The sequence below is a fragment of the Gymnoscopelus microlampas genome (assembly GCF_963454915.1).
Source record: "Gymnoscopelus microlampas genome assembly, chromosome: 13".
Classification (NCBI taxonomy): Eukaryota; Metazoa; Chordata; class Actinopteri; order Myctophiformes; family Myctophidae; genus Gymnoscopelus; species Gymnoscopelus microlampas.
Genome location: NC_139950.1, coordinates 985227 through 999807, shown reverse-complemented (window position 1 = coordinate 999807; position 14581 = coordinate 985227). Strand labels below are relative to the sequence as shown.

General features: G+C 43.9%; 1 protein-coding gene across 2 annotated transcripts in view; it reads left to right on the top strand.

Annotated features, from left to right (window-relative positions):
- The window catches only part of ninl (ninein-like), a 115814-nt gene that overhangs the window by 59213 nt on the left and 42020 nt on the right, over positions 1–14581 (top strand). For both annotated transcript variants that reach the window (XR_014602101.1, XM_084076483.1), the window contains exons 9-13: positions 4226–4362; positions 7668–7808; positions 10084–10258; positions 10454–10564; positions 13967–14053. Coding sequence is in view for 1 of the 2 variants with exons in the window: in XM_084076483.1 (XP_083932609.1) it covers positions 4226–4362; positions 7668–7808; positions 10084–10258; positions 10454–10564; positions 13967–14053 (651 nt within the window). In the remaining variant the exon portion in view is untranslated. The remainder of the gene's footprint in view (positions 1–4225; positions 4363–7667; positions 7809–10083; positions 10259–10453; positions 10565–13966; positions 14054–14581) is intronic.

Sequence of the window (14581 nt, the reverse complement as noted above, 5' to 3'; positions counted from 1 at the left end):
AGTCGTTATGCCAATTGCCTCCTCCCCACACACACACACACACACACACACACACACACACACACACACACACACACACACACACACACACACACACACACACACACACACTTGTGTGTTGTCACTGCTGTCGTATCCTACTGACTCACCTTGCCAGTGAGCCCCCCCCCCCCCACTTGGAGGACGTAGAGCCTTCGTCCTACTCCCCCCGCGCAACGCTCCGCCCCCCCCAGCCCGTAAGACACTTCAGCACTGCGCCACCGGAGCGCTATAGAAAGAGGGGCTTTTTCTGCCTTTATTGATAGGACAGTAGGCTGACAGGACATGGGGAGAAAGATGGGGGATGACACACGGCAAAGGTCGCCGGGATCAGGAGTCGAACCCGCGACACGCTGTCGAGCTGGATTACCAGAATATATGGTATGCGCCCCCAGAAATGGTGTGTTTGAAAGAAATCCAACATCCTTTACTAGGCCTGTCAAAATTGGCAAAAAAAAATACGCTGGAATATTCTTTATAAAAAAAATAAACAACCCAGTCGAATAGATCTGAATATTCAAATGTATCATTTTCTTTATTTTAAGTTTTGTATACAACTTTAAGACTGCAGACCTCTCTCTTTGCGCCGTGGTTGGTGCTGAGAAACCTGCTCTCTTGCCAGATGAAATGAACAATTACCTATTGTTTTACAGAGAACTGGCATGCATGTTATGTTATGATGAAACATGGAACGAGCATTATTTGGACATGGAACGTGAAACGAGGACAAAAGCATCTATTCAGTCAGCCTCAGTGTAGCCTGATGCACATGTGTAATGTTTTAGTTTAAATCGGTGGTTCTCAAACTGCAAAGCACTATGATTTAATCATAATATAATGTGAATAAAAAAAATAAAATAAATGCAACTTTACATTTTTCTTTATAACTTTAAAAAGTTGTCATTGTGATATCAATGTGGGAACTTAATGTTAGCTCTATTGATCCAAGCCAGATCAATGTCACACACACACGCGCACGCACACACACGTACTGTACACACACAAAATTAAGACACATTAAGGACGTTTCGCCCTGAGGGACAGTTCCAGTTTTTACATCGCATCTTCAGTTTGTGAGCGGTCTGCCATCGTTACCAAACGCATCGCCCCGTTTCAGCTTGACCCGTAGCGTCACTCCGAATCAATTGAAGTGGCGCTGCGATAATGAAACCAATATCTATTCAGTCAGACACACAGAGACATAAAGGAAGCTTAACCCCGAGTAGAGGGAACAGAGTTTTTTTTCCGCATCTTTCGCATCTTCTGTCAAGTCTTGACCTATTATTGTCAGTTAGAATCAATTAAAGTGACGTTATGTGATTCCCGTGCTGTGTGCGTTCAGTGCAGCGGTCTATAGAGTCCGCTGCACTGATTTAGAAGGCAGTCAGTTGTCCAGCCTGCACAGCAAGCAAGGGGCCTAACATTAAAGGAGTAGTTCACCCAATTAAAAAAAAAAGTCAATAACACACCCCATGTAGCCTTGAAGAGCCTTGAGATTCTTTAGTTGTCGTCACATTCCTAAGCCAATAATTTGATGACCGCCGGAGTCTCCTACTGACCGATGACCCAGTATCAAAGTATTGGCTCAGGAATGCGACAACAACATTCAAGGCTACCTGGGGTGTGTAATTGATAGAAAAAAATAATTGGGTGAACTACTCCTTAAAACCATACAGTAGCTCTTTGGAAGGAGGTGTGTGTGTGTGTGTGTGTGTGTGTGTGTGTGTGTGTGTGTGTGTGTGTGTGTGTGGGGGTGGGGGTGGGTGGGTGGGTCGGTCGGTCGGTCGGTCGGTCGGTCGGTCGGTCGGTCGGTCGGTCGGTCGGTCGGTCGGTCAGTCTCAAGCTGAACTGTCCTATGAAAAAAAAAATACTGTTATGGAATAAGCTACAGGCTAGTGATGCACTTTGGATTTGTGTTTTCATAGTTTGATAATAGTCAGGGATTTTAGGTGGTTTTCAGTGTTCTGTATGTTTTAGTTCATGTTATGTGCTGCGTGCTACAGTATGTAATGTATTTGTGCTATTTATTTATTGGACTATTTATTTTAATTATATGTTGCAGGACCACATTGGAAACAAGTGTTTTATTACTCGTATTTCTTTTACCAAAATAAAATGACCTAAAATCAAAAGCTTTCACTCCAAACATGTCATCAGAGTGATGCCTCTGTGATGTGCTGTGTAAGGTTACTGGGACCCAGAACCTCACGAGAACTCACAAGTCTTAGTATTATTACTAGACCATACCCGGTGAAGGGCGCAGGTGAAAGTAGTTGCAAACTTGGGGTTATTGCAGGTCCTGACGCACGTCCCCCCAGCGCGTTCCGTTGTGGCGGCCCCCCCTCCTCCCCCCCGCGGGTGTCGTCGCGGCACCCCCCGCGGTGACTCCCCCGCAGGGGCAACTCCCGCCGCGGAACCCGCGGCCGCGGGTCCCGTCGTAAACACAGACACACACACACACACACACACACACACACACACACACACACACACACACACACACACACACACACACACACACACACACACACACACAGAGAGTGGGCGGGGTGTATGGTGTGGAAGCAGGCTAGCTCACTGGCAGAGCGTGACAGACATTGGTGTTGCCATGTTGGCCTATTGTAAGCGGTTTAGGAGCAATTGCTTGTAGGGCTCGCGTCGTTTGGCGTTGTTTTCATAGACCTTGCTGCTTGTTTTTCTCGCGAAAAACCTGGCAACGTTATCTCCCATTGTTTGACACATAAACGCTAATAATACGTTGAGATTTGATGAAATTGAGAAACGGGCTTCGCAGTTAAGTTCAGATGGTAATGGCAATTGCTCCAGTCACTGAGGAGAACCGGGCAGCTTTCCATGACACCACGCACTACACCACGCACTACAGAGCTACAGAGGTTTGTCAAGTTATAGGAGGATTATTATTATTATTATTATTATTATTATTATTATTTGAATATACTGTATATTTGAATATGGAATATCCGTTGACAGCCCTACATCATATACACATATATAACCTCCTGCTATAAGCTCCTGCTTTCTAAAAGCAGGCGGTCGGTCCCAGTTAAGGTTCATGTGTTTTCCAAACAAAGTGATTCACACTTGGAACTAATCAGCAGTGAGGTTGACCTTTTGATCCTGTCATATTAGAGCTGAATGATTTATTGTTTGGGCATCAACATGCTGATAGATGCGCACACATGCACACACTTGCAGTTGTTACACTGTAGAGTAAATGATGCCGTGTTTCTGGTGTAGCGACATGTCCGTCCGTTAATCTGTAATGGATTGGGTGGTAGGGCTATTTAAACATTTTCTTATTGGCACAATAAGAAATATATTATAGAAATGTAGTATATGGGCACAAAAAAGAAACAAAAACAAAAAATGGCTAAAAATGAAGTTGCATGGATGCCTTGAAAAAAACTAAAACAGATCTGCAACACATTTAACGTAGTGGTCAACCTATTCAGCCCTATATACAGTACATTTCGGCCATTTGAAAATAGCAGATCTACAACCTCACAATGTGTTGCGATGCGACACATTGTTAGCTTGCAGATCTGCTATTTTCAAAAGATTTGTATACATTTGAAAACTTAAAATAGGACATTCTGCATAGTGAGTACTTTTAGTACTTTAAGTAAATTTTGATGCCAATACTTTTGTACTTATACTCAAGTACATTTTGAATTATGGACTTTTACTTGTAACAGAGTATTTCTATATTGCAGTATTGATACTTTTACTTAAAGGTAGGGTAAGTGATTTGCAATTATTCAAATAATTGCAAAATGGGTCTATGTTCTGATAGTGCTCATTACTATAGAGTCCATATAAGGAGTCTCCAATGTCTCTCCAGCTCTTTATTAAACAGAAAATGCATTTTCAGTGCTCTCTCCTGATTGGCTTAAAATGTGTCATCTACCTGAAAATGTTCTATATTCTGTTTACTAAAGAGCTGGAGAGACCCCTGTGACCGAACAAACGCTGTAGCAATGATTACTATCAGAATTAAGTACTTTAACCAAAAAAATATATATCACTTACCCTACCTTTTTAAGTAAAACATTTGAGGACTTTTTCCACCACTGTGTGTTTGTGTGTTTATCACAGTCTAGACTTCTTCCTGTAAGAGCGCTTGTTTATTTATTTGTTTCTGTGTGTGTTTCTATGTGTCTGTCAGACGTTGGACTTCTCCCTGGAGGAGAGGGTGTGTCTGGCTGACCTGACGTTGGCTCTGGACAATGAGCTGCTGGTCAGCGGGAACGGGATCCACCAGGCCGCCCTGATCTCCTACAAGAATGAGATCACACACCTACAGTATGCACACACACACACACACACACACACACACACACACACACACACACACACACACACACACACACACACACACACACACACACACACACACACACACACACACCACACACCCACACCCAGCCGCCCGCCCGCCATAATGGAAAGAAACTGTGCCTGAACACGCTCAATGAACGATCGTTCATGAACTTGTTATGTTTTGGGCGATTGTGAACTGAACGTACTGTATTTCCGCTAGAACGTTATTAGCATTCATTCTGGCCTTTGTGAACGGCGCTCTCTCACAAATGCAAAACATAAGGTGCTTACCCGCTTGCCCCAAATGTTAACTAGGTGTCCGGAGTATTTGTGCAATGTATTAGTCCACGTTTTTCAATAAAGAAGTGTTTTAATCCCGCCTGTGGCCGAACACCATTTTCCCCCCTCGTTTACTTCGTGTTTACATTGAGTGTAATTCCGGCTTTCACCGGATGCGCCCCGTCACTACCAGCCATTGGGAACTTCTGACAGAATCGGCCACAGACGGGATTAAAACACTTATATTAAAAAACAATATGGACTAATACATTGCACAAATACTCCGGACACTGAGTTAACATTTGGGCCAAGCGGGTATGCACGTTATATTTAGCATTTGTATATGTTTGGAGAAATATGGGCTGTACTGGTGGCATTCCAGGGCAAACAGGGGGGTGGTCGCTAAGACTCTAGTAGATATAAAAATTAAAAAAATCGATAAAATATATCTACGATAGTCTTGATCTAAGGCTAACGGCGAAGATGAATCTGACACATAGTTTCAGTGTTAAAACGGATACAATAATTGCCGTCTGTGGTCTGTGGACCTATTATTTTTGACAAATAATAGGTCGCAGCAACCCAGGTAGCAAATCATGCCAGATTTCTAGTGTGACGACGTCTCCACGCCCCGCTGACCGGAGCGTCGCCCGTCGGGACCATTAGTCTCCACGTGCCGTCCTTATCATCGTTAACCATGCGCAGCGCAGAACGCCCACCCGGCGTAGCACTGGCAGGCCAGCGATCCACCGATAGCTGGCCAAGTAGCGTGGTGCTGTCGTATATAACCCCCCCCTCCCCCCTCCATATATTGCGAACCCCCCTCCTCACCTCCCCCCCCAAATAGACGATCTACAAGATCATAATGCGTCGCATTTTCAAATGATTTTTAGGCATTTTACACATTTGGAAACAAGTCAAATGGGACATTCTGCATAATGAGTACTTTATACTTTTGGCACTTTAAAGTGCATTTTGATACCAATACGTTTGTACTTTTACTCAAGTACATTTTGAATTCCGGACTTTTAGTTGTAACAGAGTACTTCTACATTGCAGTATTGATACTTTTACTTAAGTAAAAAAAAAAAGAAGCACTTTTTCCTCCACTGGAAGGAAGTAAGGAAGAGGCCCAATTTCTTTCCAATATGGCTGCTGTGCGTAGAGCGTATTGCACTTGCACACGATAATGTGCATATTTAACCCTTTAAGGCCGGGTAGGGAACGCATGTGTGTCATTTTAAGGTTTCTTTGGCTATTCAAAAATAGCAGATCTACAAGCTCATAGCGTGGCACCGAGCGCTATGAGCTTGTAGATCTGCTATTTTTTGGAAAAATCTTGAAAATTTTTGCAAATCATTTTTAACTCAAATCTTTGCTTCTGGGGGTCCCTGGAACAAAATATTGTTAAGATGGGAGGGGGTCTGCGGACAAATACATATTATTTTGGGGGTCCTTGACATGAAAAAAAAGTTTGAAAACCATTGAAAATATAGCAACATAAGTAAAAAATAAAAAATAAAGTAAAACCTTAGGAAAAAAAAACAGTTAGGATTTAGAAGACATTTGTAAAATCCCCAGAAGCAATGATTTGAGTTAATAACTTTCACTTTAAAAAAGTATATATACATTCAAACTAAAGATTTGCACACATTTTCACGATAAAAAAAAAAATAGCAGATATAGTGCCGCGCTACGAGCTTGTATATCTGCTATTTTTATAGAGCCAAAGAAATCTTAAAATGACACATGCGTTCCCGTTTTTTTTTTTTTTTTTTTTTTTTTAAGATATTTTTTTGCCTTTTATTGATAGATCACAGTAGGCTGACAGGAAAATGGGGAGAGAGATGGGGGGGTGACACGCAGCAAAGGTCGTCGGAATCGGGAGTCGAACCCGCGACACGCTGTCAGGCTGGCATTGCAGCCTAGGGTGCCTGGACCGCCACGCTGCGGCCCAGGCCGCGTTCCCGGTTTTAAAGGGTTAAACAGTCCAGACTGAGATGTATGGATAGAGAAGAAGTTTCTAGATCAGCAGAATCTCATTTCCTGTGGAGCTAATTAACCCGCAGAAGAAAGCAATGAACTGTTATTGATCTGGTATTGATTAGTTTGGCCTGGGGGCAGACATGATGAAGTGACAAACAGCTGACCTGTATTTTAACATGATCAGCTCATTTTAATACGACAACGTCTCCCTCTACTGGTCAGATTGTGACAGAGCGCTTTAACAGCAGTTAAATTAATATCCACACAGTGTGTCTATTGTCTGGCCACGCGAGGCTAACTATGGCTTGTTTACATGGGGGTCCTTTGTTCTCAATTCATCAAAACATTTAATGACACTACTATGCAAAAACAGGTCGAAAATAAAAATATGTACAGTAATAATAATAACTTTATTTATATAGCGCCTTTCACAGTAAGTATGTTACATGTTTTATTCCATGACCAATCAATAAATACAACATTTGCCTTGTTAAAATGTTTAAAAAAAAAATCCACACATAAAAATAAAAAAGATCTACAATCTCACATGCGTCATTTAGCTTGTAGATCGGCTAGCAGATGTGTACAAGTTTAAAGTGATAAAACTGATCTTAATGTTTGTGAGCTACAATTAGGGGTGTGGGAAAAAATCGATTCGAATATGAATTGCGATTCTCATGTTGGACGATTCAGAATCGAATCTGTTTTCTTTTTTTGTATTTTTGTATAATGACATTTTTGGGCAAATTCTGGGCTGAATCGAAGAAAAAAAAACGTTTTAATCGAGAATCGTTTGTTTTGAAATAATTTGAAAAAAAAAAAACGGAATTGTGACCTCAAGAATCTAATCGAATTGTGAGATAGCAGATGGTTCACAGCCCTAGCTACAATGGTTAGATCTGATATTTTCGGCTATTTTCAGCCATTTCCCTCCTTCCTTATGTCCTCACAAGTATAGTAATACAAGCGTGTGTGTGTGTGTGTGTGTGTGTGTGTGTGTGTGTGTGTGTGTGTGTGTGCAGGACGGTAGCAGAGGACGCGGTCAGAGAGAGAGACAGGTTGAAGACAGACCTGGACTGGGCAGACAGACGGAACCTGCAGCTGGTACGAGAGGTGGACGACAGGCACGCTAGCATGGAGAACATCAACCAATCCAAGATCAAGTAAACAGCTTTGATGTGTGTGTGTGTGTGTGTGTGTGTGTGTGTGCAGCCTGATCTCACACAATTTAGTATACACTGCACGGATGTCATTCCGTGCATAGAGACCTAGAAAACCCGAAAACCTGTGCATAGACACACACGGCCGGAAACGGAAGGCCTACAAATTCACGCCCACTTTTGACACTCGGGGTCCGTTAGAACGATGAACTGCAGCTCTCAATGCAATCTCTATGAGAGGCATTGTAAAATACCGTAATTTCACTGGTTAACTACTGAGGCTGTAGCGATTTTTTTTTTGTTCTAATAAACTGTCCCATTTGTTTAATTTGTCCTTTTTAATGTCCCATATCTGTCATCTCGATATACTACCCATAATATACTATAATATACTCCATAAGTATGTCAAAACCCCTAGCATCGGAGATCTATAGTTTAAGTGGTCGCACGGTATATACGTCACGGACGCATCCCTTGAGGTTTTCAATACCCAGAAAACTGGCGAAAGTGTCCGTTTTCAATATGTTTTGGTCATTATCTCTGGAACAGAAGGTCCAATCTGCTCAATTCAAAGCTTGTTGGATGCGTGACTTTGAGGACATTAAGCACGCAATGACACATTTTCAGGTTATTTATTTTTTATTTTTAGGGGAGGCGAGATCTTAGTTGGGCAGGCGACCGCCTGTCCTGTCTCTACAGCGAACAGCCTTTTTGCATGTAGTTTAAGCGCAATGGGGCGGGGGGCGGGTGGGGAGAGAGTCAGCGTGCTGAAGTCAAGGCACAGACTACTGTGTTGTTGACAGACAACGGATGCACGCTTATGAGAAACAACAAAAATAAAACCTGGCAAAACAGTTGCGTGCATTAGCGCAAGATGAGGATAAATGAAACATTCAGTCTAAATGTCCAGTAATTCGCAACTACTACCACTACTTTTGCATTTGAAACTTTAAATTTCTCTAAATATTATAAACTCTCAGCCTGAGAGTTTATACTATTTAGAGAAATTTAAAGTTTCAAATTATCTGACTGGCACTGTAGTTGTGAATTATTAGCAAACTGGACTGGTTTCTACAGTGGGTACACTGGTCGGCGCTCGTAAAGACAGTGATGTCACTGAAATGCGACAACTTGTCTGTTCTCCGTCTACCCTCTGCTGTGTTAACATTATGGGTAACTCGTTTAAGTGGCAAATTAAATGTGAAACACATCAACTATTAAGAAAACAAGAAGATATCTTGACAAAGACACTCCATACATTTGGAAACATATTTTTATTTAAATCAATATCGTCTCCAGTTAATGTAGGAATATTTTTAACGTAGGCTAACTCTCATGTCCTCTCATAGGGAATGCATTGAGAGCTGCAGTTCATCGTTCTAACGGACCCCGAGTAGCGGCGCAAATCCAAAAGTGGGCGTGAATTTGTAGGCCTTCCGTTTCCGGCCGTGTGTGTCTATATGAGCCACGAATCCCACGGTGGGCATGCTTAATATTGACCAGGTTGCAACCCGGAAGCAGAGGAGTCCCCACAACATGATTTACAATTCTGTGCCTATCGGTACATAACTCAAAAGGCGCTGAGTCGCAACGTTCGGGACGGCAACTCGCTCGCTTTAGCTCACTCGGTGGTCCCTCACGTGGCTCCAGTTCACTTGAGACTGCGCCCCTCCGACATGGTTTAGTCCAGGGGTCTTCAACGTTTTCAGGCCAAGGACCCCCTAGCTGAGAGAGAGACGAAGCAGGGACCCCCTTTATATTGTATAAAATTGTGTTTCAGATTCAACTTTTTGTTTACTTGGTCTGCTCTTTTTTCCCTCTACACCAAACACCTCTTTGCCAAAAAATAGCCGATCTACAAGCTCACAGCGCCTTGCAGCGCGAGGCGTTGTGAGCTTGTAGATCGGCTATTTTTTGGCTAAAGTTCTCCTCAGAAAAGGGATGCTAGGGTTCAAGTGGTTAAGGTAAAATAAAAAAATCTTTTCACACAAAGATTTGGCGTACCCCCTGTAGTAACTTTGAGGACCCCCTAGGGGTCCCGGACCCCCTGTTGAAGACCCCTGGTTTAGTCAATGGAGGAGATGTGAGGCGGCTATGCACGGATTTTCGGGTTTTCTAGGTGTCTATGCACGGAATGACATCCGTACAATGTATACTGTGTGTGTGTGTGTGTGTGTGTGTGTGTGTGTGAGTGAACATGAAGCATACTCAGCCATTGGATATAGTATATACTGAGGAGGCGGGACACTGTGACCGTGTGATTTGTTTGGTTCGGCAGGGACCTGGAGCAGGACTTCCGTGATAGGCTGACGGCGCTGAGGAGCCAATCGGAGCAGGAGAGCGAGGTGCTGCTGCAGCAGGTGGAGCGAGAGCGAGACCAGCTGAGAGAGGAGATGACACTGATGAGAACCAGAGAGAGCACCCTGCAGGAGGAGATCTGCAACACCACACAGGTAACTGATCTGCAAGACCACACAGGCAGTGGTGTAAAAGTACATTTACTCAAGCACTGTACTTGAGTGCAATTTTGAGGTACTTTTACTTTACTGGAGGATTTCCAATTGTGTGTGCTTTTACTTCTACTCCACTACATCTCAGAGGAAAATATTGTACTTTTGATCCACTACAATTATTTGTGTGTGGCGCAGGAGAACAGGGGTCTGGAGGAGGAGCTGGGTCTGGTGAAGGTGAAGATGTGTGAGGCCGAGACCTCAGTGAGTCGACTCAACAGAGACCTGAGCCAACTGCTGCACGACAAGGTTACACACACACACACACACACACACACACACACACACACACACACACACACACACACACACACACACACACACACACACACACACACACACACACACACACACACACACACACACACACACACACACACTCAATCCAGAGCGATTTACAGTAAGCAAGGACACATGATGATACATCATAATACACATAATACATCAAATGCATAGAAATAGTAATCTGATAATAAAGTAATACATAAGTAAACCAATAATCTAATAATAACTAATACGTACATAAACCAACCTATCATCAGCCTACATTGAAACTATACACACTATAGGATGCCAGGCCAACAATGACCTGGTATCTGTCTACATAACATGATATCTACAGTAAGTTACAAGTTTGTAACTGATATGTTCATTCATATCAGACCAACAGGTCCAGAGGACACATTCTTATATCGCAGGGTGTTTACATGTGTTGCCAGAATTTGCAAGAAAAACAAGTGGCCAGGTGCCCGTTTCACGAAACCTGGATTAGGGATAAACCGGGTTTAAATTATCCAGGATCAGCCATGAATCGGTTTCAAGAAAGCTGAGTTAGCTCGGCAGATTAACTTAGCCAGTAAACCTGGATATGTTTTTCCATGATCCGGTTTCACGAAAGAAAATTTAAGCAATCCGGCCTTAGTTACCATGGCAATTTAGCTGTGAAGTAACAGCCAAGCTTTATTAATCATCCAGTGCCTTGTTCTTCAAGTTTTGTGAAATAGCTGTTAGTCCAATGACTCCAATCGTAATCCAATGAGTTTTTCCACTTATTCAATTCTTATGCGAAAATCGAAGATCTACAAGCCTGATTTTTTTTTGTCTTATGGCGGCCGGGGGTCCACGGGGTCCCTGTGGCGACCGGGGGTCCCCCATGTATCCCCGTTGACCCCTGGACCCCCGTTGACCCCCGCCCCCCCGTGTACCCCTGGACCCCCGTTGACCCCCGTGGACCGGGGACCCCTGGCCGCCAAAAGGCAAGCTTTTCACTTGTAGATCTTCGATTTTAGAAATTAGAAATTAGAAAATGAGTTTATAATTATAATTCCAACATTCACTTCTCATGTTTAAGCCTAACTGAATTATATATTTATGGACTTGTATATAAATTAATTGCATATTTTTGGACAACTTGTGCATTTAATTTGTCGGCAATACTTTGCCACGCTTTCTCCCTGGATCTATATTTATTGCGGCCGTGTTTCCTTTCTTGCTTATTATACATTTTACTTCCTTGTATGATTCCATGAGCTGCTGCAGTGCTGCTGTTCAGCCACAGAGAAGAACGCCGCTCTGGCTTTAGGCTCCATGATTGGTCAAGTTCAAGGAGGATTCTGCTATCGACTTTCATGGTCTTTTATAAGACTACGTGAACGCACATTCAGCCTGGTTTAACGATCCTGGCTCGACAAAGCCGCTCCTTCTCAGCCCGGCTTGGCGTTCGTGGAACTGAATAAACCAGGCTGAACAGCGCAGGCTTGTCAAACCTGGATTTGCCTTTCAAACCAGGATAATTTAATTCCGCTTTCGTGAAATAGACCCCTGGTCTACAAAAACAAGCCCAAAAGAAGCAACTTGGACTATTATATATCAGCTATTTGAAAATATATACGATCTACAAGCTCACACAACGCGAGCTTGTAGATGCTATTTTCAATAACAACAAAAAAATCTTGAAAAAGTTGGACGTACAAGCTACACACTGATATATACGCACACTGATATACACACTCTGCTTAAAATGGGCACACAGAAAGAGTAGGGTGGTGGAGAGAAGGCGCACACGCATGCGCGCGCACACGCATGCGCGCGCACACACACACACACACACACACACACACACACACACACACACACACACACACACACACACACACACAGGCAGTGATGCATTTAGTGGTGTGAGGTAACTCATCCTGGACACTGATCTTTGCAGTGCTGTAGATTAATAATTTACTGTGTGTGTGTGTGTGTGTGTGTGTGTGTGTGTGTGTGTGTGTGTGTGTGTGTGTGTGTGTGTGTGAGAGCCCATTTGGCAGTAAAAGGTCTCAGATGAATTTTAGGGGGAGCAGGTAGTTCACTCTGTTCTGACAGCAGACAGTAGGAAGGCTGAGAGGGAGACAGTGTGGGAGAGACAGACAGTAGGAAGGCTGAGAGGGAGAGACAGTGTAGGAGAGACAGACAGTAGGACAGCTGAGAGACAGACAGTGTAGGAGAGACAGACAGTAGGACAGCTGAGAGGGAGACAGTGTAGGAGAGACAGACAGTAGGACAGCTGAGAGGGAGACAGTGTAGGAGAGACAGACAGTAGGAAAGCTGAGAGAGAGAGAGAGAGACAGTGTAGGAGAGACAGACAGTAGGACAGCTGAGAGGGAGACAGTGTAGGAGAGACAGACAGTAGGACAGCTGAGAGACAGACAGTGTAGGAGAGACAGACAGTAGGACAGCTGAGAGGGAGACAGTGTAGGAGAGACAGACAGTAGGACAGCTGAGAGACAGACAGTGTAGGAGAGACAGAAAGTAGGAAGGCAGAGAGAGAGAGAGAGAGAGAGAGTGTAGGAGAGACAGACTGTAGGACAGCTGAGAGGGAGACAGTGTAGGAGAGACAGACAGTAGGACAGCTGGAAGAGAGACAGTGTAGGAGAGACAGACAGTAGGACAGCTGAGAGAGAGAGAGTGTAGGAGAGACAGACAATAGGACAGCTGGGAGAGAGACAGTGTAGGAGAGACAGACAGTAGGACAGCTGAGAGAGAGAGAGAGAGAGAGACAGTGTAGGAGAGACAGACAGTAGGACAGCTGAGAGAGAGAGAGTGTAGGAGAGACAGACAATAGGACAGCTGGGAGAGAGACAGTGTAGGAGAGACAGACAGTAGGACAGCTGAGAGAGAGAGAGAGACAGTGTAGGAGAGACAGACAGTAGGACAGCTGAGAGAGAGACAGTGTAGGAGAGACAGACAGTAGGACAGCTGAGAGAGAGACAGTGTAGGAGAGACAGACAGTAGGAGGTTGTGGTTGGATCCGATCCCAGGCCAGTATGTTGAATTAGGTCATTATTCATTCAATTGTAGAACAGTGGTTCTCAAAGTGAGGTCCAGGGACCCTCAGGGTTCCTTGAAGCGCTTCCATATAGACCCTTACAGGTCTGTTACTCTGAGAGTGTACAAATGGAACCAAATGCACCCTTACGCGTCCATTTGGTTCCATTTGTACAATCTCAGAGTTTGTAGAACCACTGTTCTAGAATGATGTGCTCTAGAACCTGGATGTGAACTGTAGAGTCATACAATGTGTGTACATGCTAGAGTGTTCTTAACATGGTGGAATCAGTTTGTTTGTGTTTAATCTGTTTGTTTGTACGTTCTGTTTGATAGTTTGGGGGTTTGGATGCGAACCAATCAGGAGCCAGTCAGGAGGAGCGATTCTCTGACATCATCAAGGAATACGAACTGCAGTGTCGGGTGAGAGAACACAACACCGTGTGTGTGTGTGTGTGTGTGTGTGTGTGTGTGTGTGTGTGTGTGTGTGTGTGTGTGTGTGTGTGTGTGTGTGTGTGTGTGTGTGTGTGTGTGTGTGTGTGTGTGTGAGAGACACGGGTGTGCGTGTGTGTGAGAGAGAGGTGTGTGTGTGTGTGTGCGTGTAAAGGAACCTCAGTGCACCCCATTGTCCATCCTGTTGTATTTCCTCGTCACCTTCATTGTGTTTCCAGTGTAAATGCACCTTATGCAGCATAGCATTATTTTTATCATCCCACTATTATTACAGTTGTTGTATTTTAAGGTGATAATATACATTATGTTAATATGCCTTCTGTTTACCTGAATGCCTCCCTGGTTGGGTCAATAGAAAGTCAAGGTGAGCCTCATGTTTGGGTCAAGGTGATTGACAGAAGAAGGTACGGTCAGTCCACAGGCCAGTCAGGCACCATTGTCGCGCATGGGAGGCAAACCGGATGCACCACGGTGGATTCGAACCCACAACCTCCGTGG